At 45.7% G+C, this 14,047-nt stretch overlaps 2 protein-coding genes across 2 annotated transcripts in view; both read right to left on the reverse strand.

Annotated features, from left to right (window-relative positions):
* The window catches only part of LOC128333568 (endogenous retroviral envelope protein HEMO-like), a 41,237-nt gene that overhangs the window by 24,400 nt on the left and 2,790 nt on the right, over positions 1–14,047 (reverse strand). The gene's annotated exons all lie outside the window — the stretch shown is intronic.
* LOC128333820 (BAG family molecular chaperone regulator 4-like) lies at positions 1,190–13,436 on the reverse strand. Its single transcript, XM_053269832.1, has 7 exons — positions 13,421–13,436; positions 9,688–10,032; positions 9,541–9,587; positions 6,952–7,053; positions 4,769–5,017; positions 3,926–4,174; positions 1,190–2,523 (listed from the first exon to the last, which is right to left on the reverse strand). The coding sequence occupies exons 1-7, from the start codon at positions 13,434–13,436 to the stop codon at positions 2,020–2,022; spliced, it is 1,512 nt and encodes a 503-aa protein (XP_053125807.1). The 3' UTR covers positions 1,190–2,019.

Below are 14,047 nucleotides of genomic sequence, written 5' to 3' on the forward strand. Positions count from 1 at the left end.
CAGTAGGTAGGGGCTCCCATCCCCTAGAACTGGTAGGTGTCTGATGAATATTGGTGGTGTAATTTACAGTTTAAAATTGAAATTGTGGTTCTGTGTTACATCTGAACCTGGCCTATAACACTCCGCCATATCTTGTGCATTTTAGTATTCTCTCTGCACTGCATGTGCACCCCACCTTTGAAGTCCAACCCACTATATGTATGAGAGCAGAGAAAACACACACACGCATCTCTAAGGCACGTCAACAAGAACACTGGTGTGTGTGTTTTTTTGTGTGTGTGTGTGTGTGTGTGTGTGATATATATGAAGAGTTTGTTTATTTACTTGTGCAAAACATTGCACTTCATTACCTACAGATACTGAATTTTGCATTCTGAATATAATCAGTTTTTAACTGTTTTCAAATTTAACACTCAAGTCAGATCAATAATTTAAAAATGGCATCATGCTGAAGAGAAGCAGATGATCTCAGATCCAAGTTTACTATGATTCAAGTTCACTATGTATGGTAACTTGTTCAATAAAGTGTATAAAGTTTCAAGTTGAAATCGTACACATTTAAATCTCTTTACCCTTTCCTTCTGCAGGCACATTAAATGTTACAGAAATTTTTAGTAATGTCTTGAACTTTGCTGCAAGTCTAATCTGCCTCACCTCCTAGTGATATATAGATAGATCGGTGGTACATGTTGCTCAAACCAATATGGTGAAGTGGTTAGGCTACTGAACTTTGAAGAGACCCAAGTTTGAATACTCCCTCTCTACCCTACCTCACAGGGCTGCTGTAAAGTGATTATGTCCATGTACCCACTTTTAGCTAAATATATTTTTTAAAAAAAACATTTTTTATATCCCACTCTTCCTCCAAGGGGCCCAGAGAGCTCCAAGGAAAGTGTGTGGATTTGTACTACATAAGTTTCTCCTCACAACAACCCTGTTAAGTAGGTTAGGCTGAGAGAGATGTGACTGGCCTGGAATCACCCAGCAAGTATCATGGCTGAATGGGGACATATCAGGCGGTATCAAAATATAATAAATGAAGAACTCAGGTAGTAGGTATTACCCTCTTCTCTCACAGAAATGAATGTCTCTTCCCAGAGAATGACTATTTCAATTGTACTCTTGAGGCTTTCAGCTAATATATGCACACATCCTATAGCATAAAGATCGATCACCGACAATACCAAGCTTTTAGTCACATCCAACTTATTTTAATGATCTGACACCAATAGTATTGTTTTCAAAACTTCTTGTAATAAGTGCATATTTTAAAACTCATCAAGATTTGTCATATGGAACAAGGACAACTTTGTGATGAGCTAGGAGGTACACACAGTGGAAGCCTTGCCGGTCCCACTCCTGATAGCAGAGCTCATTGTACAGAACCACCAGTTACACGGATTAAAGTGAAATATAAAAACACATGAAATGACATAACAAATGCATTTGTCCTCCAGTGTCCCTAGGCCAAAGCGCTTACAACAACATTCCCAAGCATCTCCTAGGTTCCTTCTGCCTGGCCCATAAAAAGCATTGGATTATACCTTCATGATACAAGGGGAAAGGCATGAAAGCAGTACTGGCTTTGGTTGCCCTACTGACTGGTTCATCAGTATGGTTTCACTTAAGACTGTATAGATAAAAAAAGATACATAACCCTACACAATTTCTATGACAAGAAGCAAGAAAACTGTAAATAATACACGATGGGTGGCCTAGGAGACTGAAGTCTTGGTTTTACTGGTGCTGTGTTGCAACTAATCTCTCTGTACCATACAAAGATTTGACAGTTGCGTTAATCTGTCAGGAGTCCTTGGTGTCAACCTTTCCCCTACATTCATTGGAAAGAACACTAAGAATTTGCGTCTGGTGTTTTATTCGGCTCACTGTGCGTTGTATTAAAATCAGAACGCAAGTCACCACTTTATTGCTTTGGATGGCCAAAAGGGCTGAGGATTGAGCAAAGCCAGGGATCTTTGGGCATTCCAGAACTTGGTTTTAGGAACGTTGCAAAGCAAATTAAAGCCCCTTTCTTTCCAGTTCTTCCAATATGGCCTGGATTCTGTGAACAGCCTCTTTTCTTGCCTGACGCACATTGTCCTGACCTCCTGTCTCTATGGAGTCCAGCTCCAACAACTTCTTGGTCAGCATTTCCTCCAGCATCCGATAAGCTTTGTCCATCTTTTTCCCCACAAATTCATCTACCTCTTCTTCCAACTGTTCAACTCCCTCCATAACTTCCATAACTTTCTGAATTTCTGGCTGCACATCTGTGTGTTCTAATGGAGGCTGCACATCAATTTTAGAGCTTGGTCCATGATCAACCATCACTGATTGCTTCCTATGTACATTATCATACAGTTGGGGTTGTGCACTGTACTGCACTTTGGAGTTGGAAGCAGATCGTTTAGTGTCAAGTTGTCCTGGCTTGTATTCATCCGTGGTCCCAGAAGGCAGGTGATTGGCTTCAGGATAGTAGCTGTGTTGGTTAACTCCTTGTTCCAACTGGCTATAAGAGGATTCCTAAAGTAAAACACAGAGAGACTTCAACATTGTGTCCAGATCTACCAGTTCTCTCAACCCACATCCTGCATTGAAGCAGATCTTTAGGCAGCCAAAACTGCCAGTGCAACTCTCTGCTAATCAGCAAGGTCTCCATCCTCAGGATGGTAATGCAAAAAGGTCTGAGCACTGAAGACCCCTGGGGACAAGACCTGTGCTTTGAACCTGTCAGAATGACATCACAGTGCACAACCCAGTGACGCGATTCTCAGGCAACCTCCTGCATGAGCTCTGCAAGCCCAGAAGCACTTCCAGAGGAACAGAATACTAGAAACTTGGTAGATCAAGCTCCACAGTGCTGGAGAGCAGCAGAGAGATTGTTGAGCTGACAGAAAGACCCCAAACAACAGGGTGATCCCTAGTTTGGGGCAATTATCCAAGCAGGAAATTGCCCTTAAAGGATGGCTCTGCTAATGAGTGCTGGAAGAGATCGAATGTTGCCAAGATAGGGGGCAAATAAGTAGCTATTTGAGCCAGAAACATTGCATGGAGTCTAGGAAAGGAGAGCTGCCAGGGCCATCACACCTATGGAAAACACACAAGACCTCTGTGTAGCCAAAGGGGAAGGCTGGTGTGTCTCACAGAGACCTTCCCAGCTGCTGAAAGCTGCAACTGGGGCACAAGAAACTACGTAGACAGTGAGGTCATTCATCACACAATCACAAACTGTGTTGCACCCAGGTTTGGGAGCTGTGTCTGCTCACAATTTTCAGTTGTGTGGAAGGAAAACCTGGGTAGGAGTGATTGTGTGGAAGGTAGGAGGAAAAGCTACCCAGGTTTTCCTACTACCTTGCTTCCACACAACCAAAAACTGGGAGCACACACAGCTCCCAAACTTGGGTACAACACAGTTTGTGATTGTGTGAATGACCTCTGTATCTGCACACCCCATAAGCACAAACGGGAAACCATAGCCCAGGTAATAACTCAAGGCTCTGGGAGACAGGCCAATGCTTACATCCTGAGAGGTTTAAGCCTCTAGGCTCAAACCGCCTTGTTTGAGGAACCAAGCTTAGGAAACATCTGGGCAGTGAAGTAGCCAGGACCAAATGGCTTGGTGTGGTAGAAGTGGATTAGGAGCGCATCCACCACCGCTGCTGAAGGCGATGGATATTAAGCTACTAGTCTACAGATCGGAAGAGTACTATTCCTCCAGTACTGTTTTTGTTTGTTTGTTTGTTTTAAAGCAAACTATGCCAGAGCTTTGGGTTTTACTTTGCTCAAGTCATAGATATGAAACACTATGGACAAGAGGGCTAGTTTATATATAACGGTTAAGAGTGAGTATATAAGTCCCAAGCAGTAGAACTGATTGCAAGAGGAGGGGGATCTAAATAACTTGGTCAGCTGTAGCAGTGTGTACCTTTGCATTGTTGTCTGGAGGATGTGGAGCAGCTGGACCACTGACAGGCCAAGGTGGAGAGGATTCTGCAACGTATTGATTCCTGGGTCCTGGTGTAGGAGACCAGCCATAAGGAGGCGGCATCCCATAAACTCCAGGAGGTCGCCAAGTTGTGTCCTGAAGTCTTGGCTGGGGTGGTGGCGGCCCCTGTGGAGGGATGCCACGGCTGCAGTCCCCATAGGGATAGGATGGGACAGGAAAGCCTGGGGTCTGCAGGGGAAAATGGTATTTTCAGCCAATAAGAACACATTGCTTGCAAGAAAGCATTACGGCCTGCCAAGTCAGGTCAAGCTGAGGGTAACTGCAGAAGGATCATTATAATGCTGTATTTATAAAATGGCTGTAAATAAGCCCTTTGTAAGATTTACTTTAACATGCAATGCCATCCTATACAAGGGAGTTGCAAAATGGGAATGGGTGTTTAAAGAGAAGAACCTTTGCAGTTCTGGGCCAAAACATTTTAGTGTGTCTCACCACACTGGATACTTGGATTACAATCCTAAACATGCTAACTAGGAAGCACCCCCACTAAACTCAAAAAGACTCATTTAATTCTGGAGATAAAATCGACCACAGAAACATCAGGCAACACAAGTTGCCAGGAAAAATAGGCTCTTCTTCTCTGGCAGCTTAAGAAATTATGGTGTAAGTATGAAGTAGGAAAGCTTTCGGTCGCCAAGTTTTGCCAGGAGCTGGTTTATGCCAAGAAGCACTTAAACACCACCCTGTTAGTGGCAAAGGGAAGCGGCTAAAAAATCTCAGTTTTTAGGGAGTTAAGTCACCTGGCCACACTAGCTTCCTTACCTGTGGTGGAGAGTATCCTGGTACTTGCCTCCTCACCATGGAGCCCTCGGTTGGACAGTCTGGTGGGGGGTAATTCCAGTTCGAAGCTGGTGACGGATATCTGTACGATTCTGTAGAATAAGGGGCATGAGGATGCCCTGAGGAATAGCAGGCGTTTGTTTGAGGGAGATTGGGATATGGCGACCCTGTCCCAGGAGCAGAGGAGTATGGAGTGCCATAAACACCATTTGTGTAGGAAGGGTCAATTCCCTATAAGAGGAGATAATGCAGAAATGATCAGCAGAGGTAGCAAAATATTGCATTTCAGGAATGCCTGGGCAAGAGCTAGTTAGGTTGCCAATGCTTGGCTCAGAGAGATTCTTTACCTTTACCAGCTTAGTGACAGGGTGCAGTACAGCGGCAGGGGCAGTTCCTGCAGTGTCAGGAGAAGGCCTGCCAACTACATGTTTATCATGATGCAGCTTTTACAGGGAACATGGGGGAAGCTGCCTTACACAGAGTCAGACCATTGGTCTATCTGGATCAGTATTATCTACATTGACTGGCAGAGGCTCTTCAAGGTTTCAGGCAGGAGTCTCTCCCAGCCCTCCCTGGAGATGCCACCAGAGTAAACTTAGGACCTTCTGGGTGCAAGCATGCATATACTCTTCCACTGAGCTATGACCCCATATCCTACAGTGCTCACATGTAGTCAACCACCCAAATGCAAAGCAACGCAGACTTCATGCTTGCTATTACAAGACTAACTCTCCTCCATAGACCAGGAGGCAGCAGTAACAACCTTCAATGGCAATGACCATTCAATGACATTCTTCAACGACTAGAGAGAAGAGCTGGTCTTGTGGCAGCAAGCATGACTTGTCCCCTTAGCTAAGCAGGGTCTGCCCTGGTTGCATATGAAAGGGAGACTAGAAGTGTGAGCACTGTAAGAGATTCCCCTTAGGGGATGGAGCCGCTCTGGGAAGAGCAGAAGCTTTCAAGTTCCCTCCCTGGGTACTTCAAGATAGGGCTGAGAGAGATTCCTGCCTGCAACCTTGGAGAAGCCGCTGCCTGTCTGTGAAGACTATACTAAGCGAGATAGACCAATGGTCATATGGCAGCTTCCTATGTAATGACACCAAAGGCACTATAGAATGCTACATGGTCTTGCAGTTCAGTCTTGCTTCAGTGCATAATTTGTTGCAATTCTCCGCATCAAGAATTCCCCTTGGAACCAGCCAAGGCTGTATTTAATTTATGCAGACTGGTGCTAGTAGACCCCACTTGCAACAGAGACCTGCCGGCCAGATTCCTGTTGAGAGCACAGCATTTTAAGGGGTCAAAGTTCTTGGACAGCTGAACAACATACTTCAGCAATTCTTTATTTGGGCTCAAGGAGTCTACTGAAAGCTGGGACAGTCATCACTTCTCCCTGTTATACAATGCCTTGCAGAGTAATGATGCTCAGTTGTGAAATCACCTCCTGCAGAAGTGGCAAAATGGTCAATGGCAAACGGGACAAGAAACTGCCAAAAATGACTGGGAGAAAAACACTCACACAGCTACTTTGGACAAGAGCTTGCACAGAAGCATCTTTTTGTCTACATTACTTAGCACAAGCAACACTGTTTTGCACTTACTCAAAACCTTATGGAGACAAGTGCATTCAGTACTTGCCCTATTTTACAGACAAAGGACAGAGGCTGAGAGATCATTACCTGATTCAGAGATGGGAGGAATAAGCTGTGTGATCCGTTGTGCAAGAGATCAGGTACAGATTGTCCAAATAGGCCATGTACTTTAAGATGTAAGAAATGGCCCCCAATAAGGCATGGGGCTTGCACCTCCTAAATGCCCCAGCAGCTGCTCATAAGACTGATGCTTTTGGAAATGAACTAGTTTAACAATTCTAGATGGTCAGACCTTTTCTATCTGATCACACATGTTTTTTTGACATGGGCTCCTGCACTAAAAGGTCCTTGAACCATGTGTCACAGGTTGTCACAGTCAGAATGTCACACAAGCAGGCTGGTACAACTGCCGTGTGGGCAGTCCTACAAAGACAATCCTCCTTGATATGCATACTACTTTCTGATGTGGACTTTATTTTCAACAATGGAGCAAAATATTCAGCAGCCAAACAATTCTGTCAGAAGCCAGTCCCCAAAAATAGCCATATGAAAAGTATTGCTCAATTACTCTACCTGGCTTTGAAGCTCAGGTCCAACTGAATATGAACTTTGATAGCAAGTCCTTGGCTGAGAATTCCAGTAGTGGGAGCCATACCCAGGATAGGGAGGCTGCTCCTAGAGGCAGACAAAGTTTAACTTTATTTTTATTTATTTATTACATTTCTATATCATCTCATACAAAAAGGTCCCTGGGCAGTTCAACTTCCAGGATACTTAAAAGAATTAATGCATATCCTAAGAAGTACAGTGTATTACAATTTCTAGAATGGTTTGTATTTTCCTAGATTTATGCATGTAGCCAATAAATAAATAAATAATCACATGGATTGTCAAAGCATAAAATAGCTTAACAGGTCAATGCTTCCCCCATCGTCCCCACCTTTAACAGGTCAATGCTGAACCAGAGCCAGTGTCGTATAGTGGTTAGAGTGCTGGACTAGGACCGGGGAGACCCGGTTTGCATATTCAGTTAGACATAATTAAGAACTGTTTCTCCATCATATGAACAGCTCTTCCAGCCAGCCTAGAGACTGATGCTTTTTGATAACCCCTGTTTGCAGATGCTGTTTATCACCACTGCACTGTACATAAAGAGTACAGTGCAGAATACACTGTACATACATTTCAGAATTATGGCTTTACAGAACAGACTTTGCAGTTTGCCAATTTCCTTAATTTTCAGAATTTTATTTCCATTTTAACCAGCTATATTACATGCAAGGGGCAACAGTAGCTACCTTAATGCTTCTGAGAAGCTCAGCAGTTATAAGCTATGCCAGAAGTTGCCACATTTGATCAGAAACCAATAAAAGACCTCCATAGTGGCAGCGTTTGGAAAAAATATTTTAAGTTCCAGGGAGCCAGTGTGGCAAAACATTTACCTAATGTCAGTGTCAGTTAAATACAGATCAATCTGAGGCAGCTTTGTTTTCTTTGCCAGATAGTATACTATTTGCAATGCCTTTAGCTAAATAGCTTACATAATGCAATGTAAGTATTTCAAACATTGTTTCAAACCCTGCAAAGTCAGAATTGGAGCCAAAGCAACCCCAGCACAACCAACAAAATTTAAAATGATGCAAAGCCAGATTTTCATCATCCTCCCGACTCCTATCCGTCATACCATGTTCAACTCCCTGAATTTCAGAATCAGCTGAGGTGGGTGGGGAGATTCAGGCCATTTCAGTGGGGAGGGTTTTTTGGGAAAGCCTCATTCAAAAGTTAGCTGGATCCAAGACAAAGATTAGATTTATTCAACTTGGGAAATTATAGGAAAATTTATACCTCACTTTTCTACATTAGTCTGTTCTCAAAAGTAACACAGTTTTCTAACCAAAACATTAAAAATCTTAATAAAAACACCACACAGTAAGCACAGAAGTGGGAAAGTGCATACAGAGCAGCCTTAATTTGAAAATGCTCATTGGAAAAAATGGTTTCAGCTCAAGAAGTGTGCAATGAAGAGGTCTACCTTGGGAGGCCACCCCATAATCTGGATGCCATAAGAATGCCCTCCCTCTACCCACTGAGTTTCCAATGGAGGCAGAGACAGAGGCAAGGGAATGAAAGTTTATTTGTACTTCTCATATTACTTTTTGATGGAGTTTTTAATGGAGTGCTCGTAGAGGTAACCTTGCCCAGAGGAAAGGTTGAGGTGTAATTAACATTAACATAATTAACATTATTTCAGATGCAATCAACAGTGATTACTGCAAAACATCAAATACACCTCAACAGAGAGGACCTGTCCACTGCCACAAATATTATGGAATTCCTTGATTATTTATAACCTCCTTTGTAGTTCAATATTAGGAGGAAAGGTGATAAACTGCCCTCATCCCCATGATAACCACTTAAATATCCTATATTAAAAACCCATCACGATTTTGTCTGGTTGAGGACTGTAATAAAGATTCAATTTCATTTCATCACAATGGGTGTTGACAAAATTGGCCAGTATCGCACACATTAGGGCAGGGGTTCTCAACCTTGGGTCCCCAGATGATGTTGGACTACAGCTCACATCAGCCTTTGGCCATTGTAGCAGGGGATGGTGGGAGTTGTAGTCCAACAACATCTGGTGACCCAAGGTTGAAAAACCCCTGCATTAAGGGATTCTACCAACTTTGAAGAATTAAAGAGGCATGCTTTAAAAAAAACCCCAGGAGGCAGTGTGTGTATCTAGTAGCTATGTAGATTGACGCTACTGGGAAAAGTATCTGCCTGCTTGCATGCAGACGGTTCCAAGTTCCCTCCCTGGCATCTCCAAGAGAGGGCACAGAGAGAGAGAGAGGAAGCTGCCTTCTACTGAGTCAAACCTCAGGTCTATTAGCTCAGTACAGACTTCTTCTTCTTCTTCTTCTTCTTCTTCTTATTATTATTATTATTTATTATTATTATTACATTTATATCCCGCTCTTCCTCCAAGGAGCCCAGAGCGTTGTACTACATACTTTCACAACAACCCTGTGAAGTAGGCGAGGAGAAAAGTATGAGGAACCTGCAGGAGGGAGAGGAGAAGGGAGAAGTTCAAATAGTGCCCCCCCCGCCCACCATTAGTTAGATTGTAGAAAAAGAAGGATAAAACACTATTGTACTTACCTGCAAACATAGGCGGGCGGGCGGGCGGGGCGGGGCGGGGGGGCCCTCTTCACCATGGCAGGAGAGAGTTGGGGAGATTTAGGGGAGGGGCCGCAGCAGCCGGGAGGGGGTGTTTGGTGGGGTCCGTCCACCGCTGCTGCCACGCACCCAGAGGGTCCCCACCGGAGGATCGCGCAGCGGGCGGAGGCCTCTGACCACGAGGCACGGCCCTTGGGGAGGAATAGGTGACGGTCTCTCTCCCCAAGGGCGTGCCTTCGGGCGGGGGCGTGGTGGCGATTGAAGGGCCACAGAGCCGGAGGGGAGCGGCGGAATCCCCGAGGAGGAAGGGGCTGGCTCTGCCTTGGGGAGCCTCAGCGCTTGAATAGATAGCGCTGGCGATGGGTCGGGCCTCTGCTGAGCCTCTGGCGGTCGCCAGGATGTAGGTAAGGGCTTCAGCAGAGGCCGGCCCATCGGGGTCAGGGCGTTCATCCTGGGATGGTTTTTTAAAGAAGTCTGGGGAGGAACCGACTCCCTGGACAAGCCAGAAAGACGGTCCTGCCCCAGAGGGATGAAGTCCCGCCCAGGCTCCCCAAGCTCCAGGTTCCTCCTGGGGATAGGTTGGAGGATTTTAACCGCCGCTGCCACCTCCGGCCTCCTTCTGGGGGGGCTCCCCTCCTCCTTGTGGGGAAGGGGTTTCCCCCCAGAAGGCACGCCCCCACCTGGTACCTTGGGCCCCCGCCGAGCCTCGATCCTCCGTGGGAGGGCTGGTGGGCTGCCCTCCCGTGGGGGCCTCACCTGGGTGCTGGGTGCGTCCCTGGCCAGGTGGGTTTTAGTCCGCCTTTTTTTGGCGGACCTCACCCTTTCCGTTGGTGGCCCAGCCACAGGGGCTGGGTCACCAAGGGAAAGGGTGGACCTGACCAGGGGTGGCAGCAGCAGCTTCCGGACCACCTCCCGGCTGTCCGATGTAATTGCCTTCCTCCCCACTTTCCTCCCCTCCTCTTCTCCTGAAAAGAAGAAAAGAAAAGAAAAGAGATGTTAGTTTTAAAATTTATTTCACATCTCTATATGCACCCAAAAGTCACATCTCGGGGTGTTTTACACGATGAGGGAGGAAGTCAGTCTGCTTTGGCTGCCCACAACTAGCTAGTCTTGGATCCTTTGACCCAGGGAAAAACCATCCCCAGGGGCCCCGGCACACATCCAGCCAGAGAGTCATGTGGAGTGGGTCCAAAAATCCTTAAGGGACTTCGAGGTAGGTTTGGCTGGTGTGTGAATGCACACACTCTCTTCTGAAGGAGATTGGGGCAGAAGCCCTGTGTGTAAAGCCTCCTCGGAGCTTTTCACACATGCCTCAGGGTATCTGAAGAGCAAACCTGCTTCGCAGCAGATTGGAGGCATTTTAATTCGAGGGGTTAGATGGATCACTCACAGAGCCATCAGCACCTCCATCGACACCTTTGGAGAAAGCAGAAGCACCAGAGGTTTTTTTCCAAAAGCTGCTGAACATAGAGGGTTTTTTACCACACCCCCCCCACACACACACATAACTCGGGCAAAGCCAGAATTTGCAGCCTCCATTTGGGGAGAATCTAAGCCCTGTCTGTCCTGGTCCCTGATAGCCCGCAGGGAGGTCGGATTAAATCCAGCAAATATGTGGACTGTCACTGGCACACTCCAATCAGGATTGGATTTGGGGTGTGTGGGGAGCCCTGTCTGTAAAACCTCCAGCTGGTTTAAATGAGGAGTTAGATCTTGGGGTGAAGGATGAGGATTAGTCTCCTTAAGTAACATAGGAACATAGGAAGCTGCCGTATACTAAGTCAGAACATTGGTCTATCTTGCTCAGTATTGTCTTCACGGACTGGCACTGGCTTTTCCAAGGTTGCAGGCAGGAATCTTTCTCAGCCCTATCTTGGAGAAGCCAGGGAGGGAACTTGGAACCTTCTGCTCTTCCCAGAGCGGCTCCATCCCCGAAGGGGAATATCTCACAGTGCTCACACACTTCTAGTCTCCCATTCATATGCAACCAGGGTGGACCCTGCTTAGCTAAGGGGACAAGTCATGCTTGCTACCACAAGACCAACTCTCCGCTTAAATCATTTTTAAAATTTCTGTGTTGTTTTGCGTCCTTGTTTGCCCCTGAAGAAGGCTTTGGCAGATCTGTGTTGGGCTTAAATAAACAAGCCTACAGCACCTTCGGACTTTTGATTGATTGGTTGGTTGGTTGATTTCTATACCACCCTTCCAAAAATGGCTCAGGGCGGTTTACACAGAGGAATAATAAATAAATAAAACAATAGGATGGCTCCCTGTCCCCAAAGGGGCTCACAATCTAAAAGGAAACTTAAGATAGACACCACCAGCAGTCACTGGAGGTACTGTCCTGGGAGTGGATAGGGCCAGTTACTCTCCCCCTGCTAAATAAAGAGAATCACCACCCACCAGATGCCGCTGGAAGCCACAGGTAGGAGTTGAGGGCATGCCCTCTCTCCTGCTGTTACTCCTCTGCAACTGGTACTCAGAGGTATCCTGCCTTTGAGGCTGGAGGTGGCCTATAAACCTCCATAAAGTTATCCAAGCCCCTCTTCAAGCCATCCAGTTTGTTGGCTGTCACCACATCTTGGGGCAGAGAATTCCACAAGTTGATTGTGCATTATATGAAAAAGTACCTCCGTTTGCTGGTCCTAAATTTCCTGGCAGTTTCATGGGACGACTCCTGGTTCTAGTGTTATGTGAGAGGGAGAAGAATTTCTCTCTATCCACTTTCTCCACACCATGCATGATTTTATAGACCTCTATCGTGTCTCCCCGCAGTCGTATTTTTTTCTAAACCAAATAGCCCCAGGGGGCATCAGAAAACGGTTCACACTGAAATCAGGACACACTTGGGAAGGTGCTCTCATTTAGCCTTTACTAGCTGGCCCCATAAAACAGGATAAGGATGATGAAAGGCAATAAACCTCCCCCTGCCCCCCTCCCGCCAACGGTTATGGGACACAATTGGTGACATTGCACAACTTCCTTATTGATCGTGTGGCATGCCTGTTAAGGCATTGGCCTTAGGGTCTAATTTCCCAGCTTTGTGGGGCTTGATCCCAAAGGAGATAGTCTTAATTCTGGACTTAAATTTTCATAGTCCCCCCCAGCCCCCCAATCATCAAATGTCCATGATTAGTGAAAATGAAATTTATTGTTACTGTTGGCAATGCAATCCTCTCTTTTGTGCTGATTCTAATGAAACAGTGAATCTATTATATATTTTGTAGAAGGGGTGGGTGGGTTGGTTTGTGTAAAATAAAGTCATACTTCCCACGGACCTTCAGATACCAAATTCTGCATACACAATCTTGCCACTGAAAGCACAGTAGATGATGAATGCACAATTTTTTACACCAGAATATGCTTGGGGGCGGGGGAATTAAGAAACTATTCTGAACATCATACTTACAGGTTGCCTACAATTTTTGCATTAAAAATCCTGCCACTGAAATTAGCTGAATAAGGTAAGCTACTTTTTACACTGGGATCGACTTGGGGAATGGTTTCTATAATTGCTTTTGCATTGTGCAGAAGGAATTCTGAATATCATCCTTCCCAATATCACCTGCAGAGACCAAATTTTGCATCCTTCCACTTAATTTAGCTGCATGCACTACTCTTTGCTTCTGTTAGAGTACTATGTAGCCTTCCATTCCATTATATCACCATGAGGTTTATAAAGGCAATGTAAAAGACCTGTTTTCTGGTTCACCACCTCCCTGGTAGGAGTGTGCTACTTCCATCTCAGCTACCATAGGTGGTTGCACGGCAGTTGCAGGAGTCACTAGAAACGTGAGCCTGCTTGCAACGGCCTAGGCGGACTTTGGTGACTTGGGGAGTCGGCCCCTCTCACCGCCCTCACCCGAAACCAGCATCATCCTTACCTCCCTCCTCTCTGCTCCTAGCCCTGCCAGACACTCTCCTGGACATCCTTTCCCTTCAACTAGGCCCTATTTAAAAGAAACCAACTAAACACCCAAAGCACAAAAGATCAACCAAGACGGAACCTAAAATGACACCAAAAGCACTGAAATTAGACCAAACCCCGAAAGCATTTTAAAAACCAGTTAAAACTCCCAACCTAAAACTACACAAAAACAAAAAGGTCAACACTTTCCAAAATCTAAACCTAAAAGAACCAAACTATCCAAGTGATCAGCTTAAAATTACAAAATGAGGTGTGTGTGTGTGTCTCACCAATCCGACCTGACTAGGCAGTCCACAGCAAGGAAGGTAATTCAATTAGGGTAAGTTTTTAAAAAAAGCAGGCACAGCAAGGCAATCCCACTAGGGTAGGATAATCCAAAGAAAAAAGGGACACGGCAAGGTAATCCAGAGGGGTCCACAGAAGCAGCAGGGGTCGGGGTGTGGGGGTGGCAGCAGCTCCACCAGAGCAGAAAGCAGGGTCCACAGCAAAAGCAGCAAGTAAGGCACAGTGACAGCAGCAGCCGGGCAACAAAGCCAGCAACACAGCCAGAGCTCTTCCTCG

Source organism: Hemicordylus capensis, chromosome 8 (assembly GCF_027244095.1).
Source record: "Hemicordylus capensis ecotype Gifberg chromosome 8, rHemCap1.1.pri, whole genome shotgun sequence".
NCBI lineage: Eukaryota > Metazoa > Chordata > Lepidosauria > Squamata > Cordylidae > Hemicordylus > Hemicordylus capensis.

Bases quoted from the DNA above. Each gene is read 5' to 3' on its own strand.
- LOC128333820 (XM_053269832.1), bottom strand. The intron at 9,588-9,687 runs GTGCGTGGCAGC...GCCATGGTGAAG, and splicing joins CTCCGGTGGGGACCCTCTGG to AGGGCCCCCCCGCCCCGCCC. The intron at 7,054-9,540 runs GTAAGTACAATA...GTCTGCCTCTAG, and splicing joins CCGCCCGCCTATGTTTGCAG to GAGCAGCCTCCCTATCCTGG.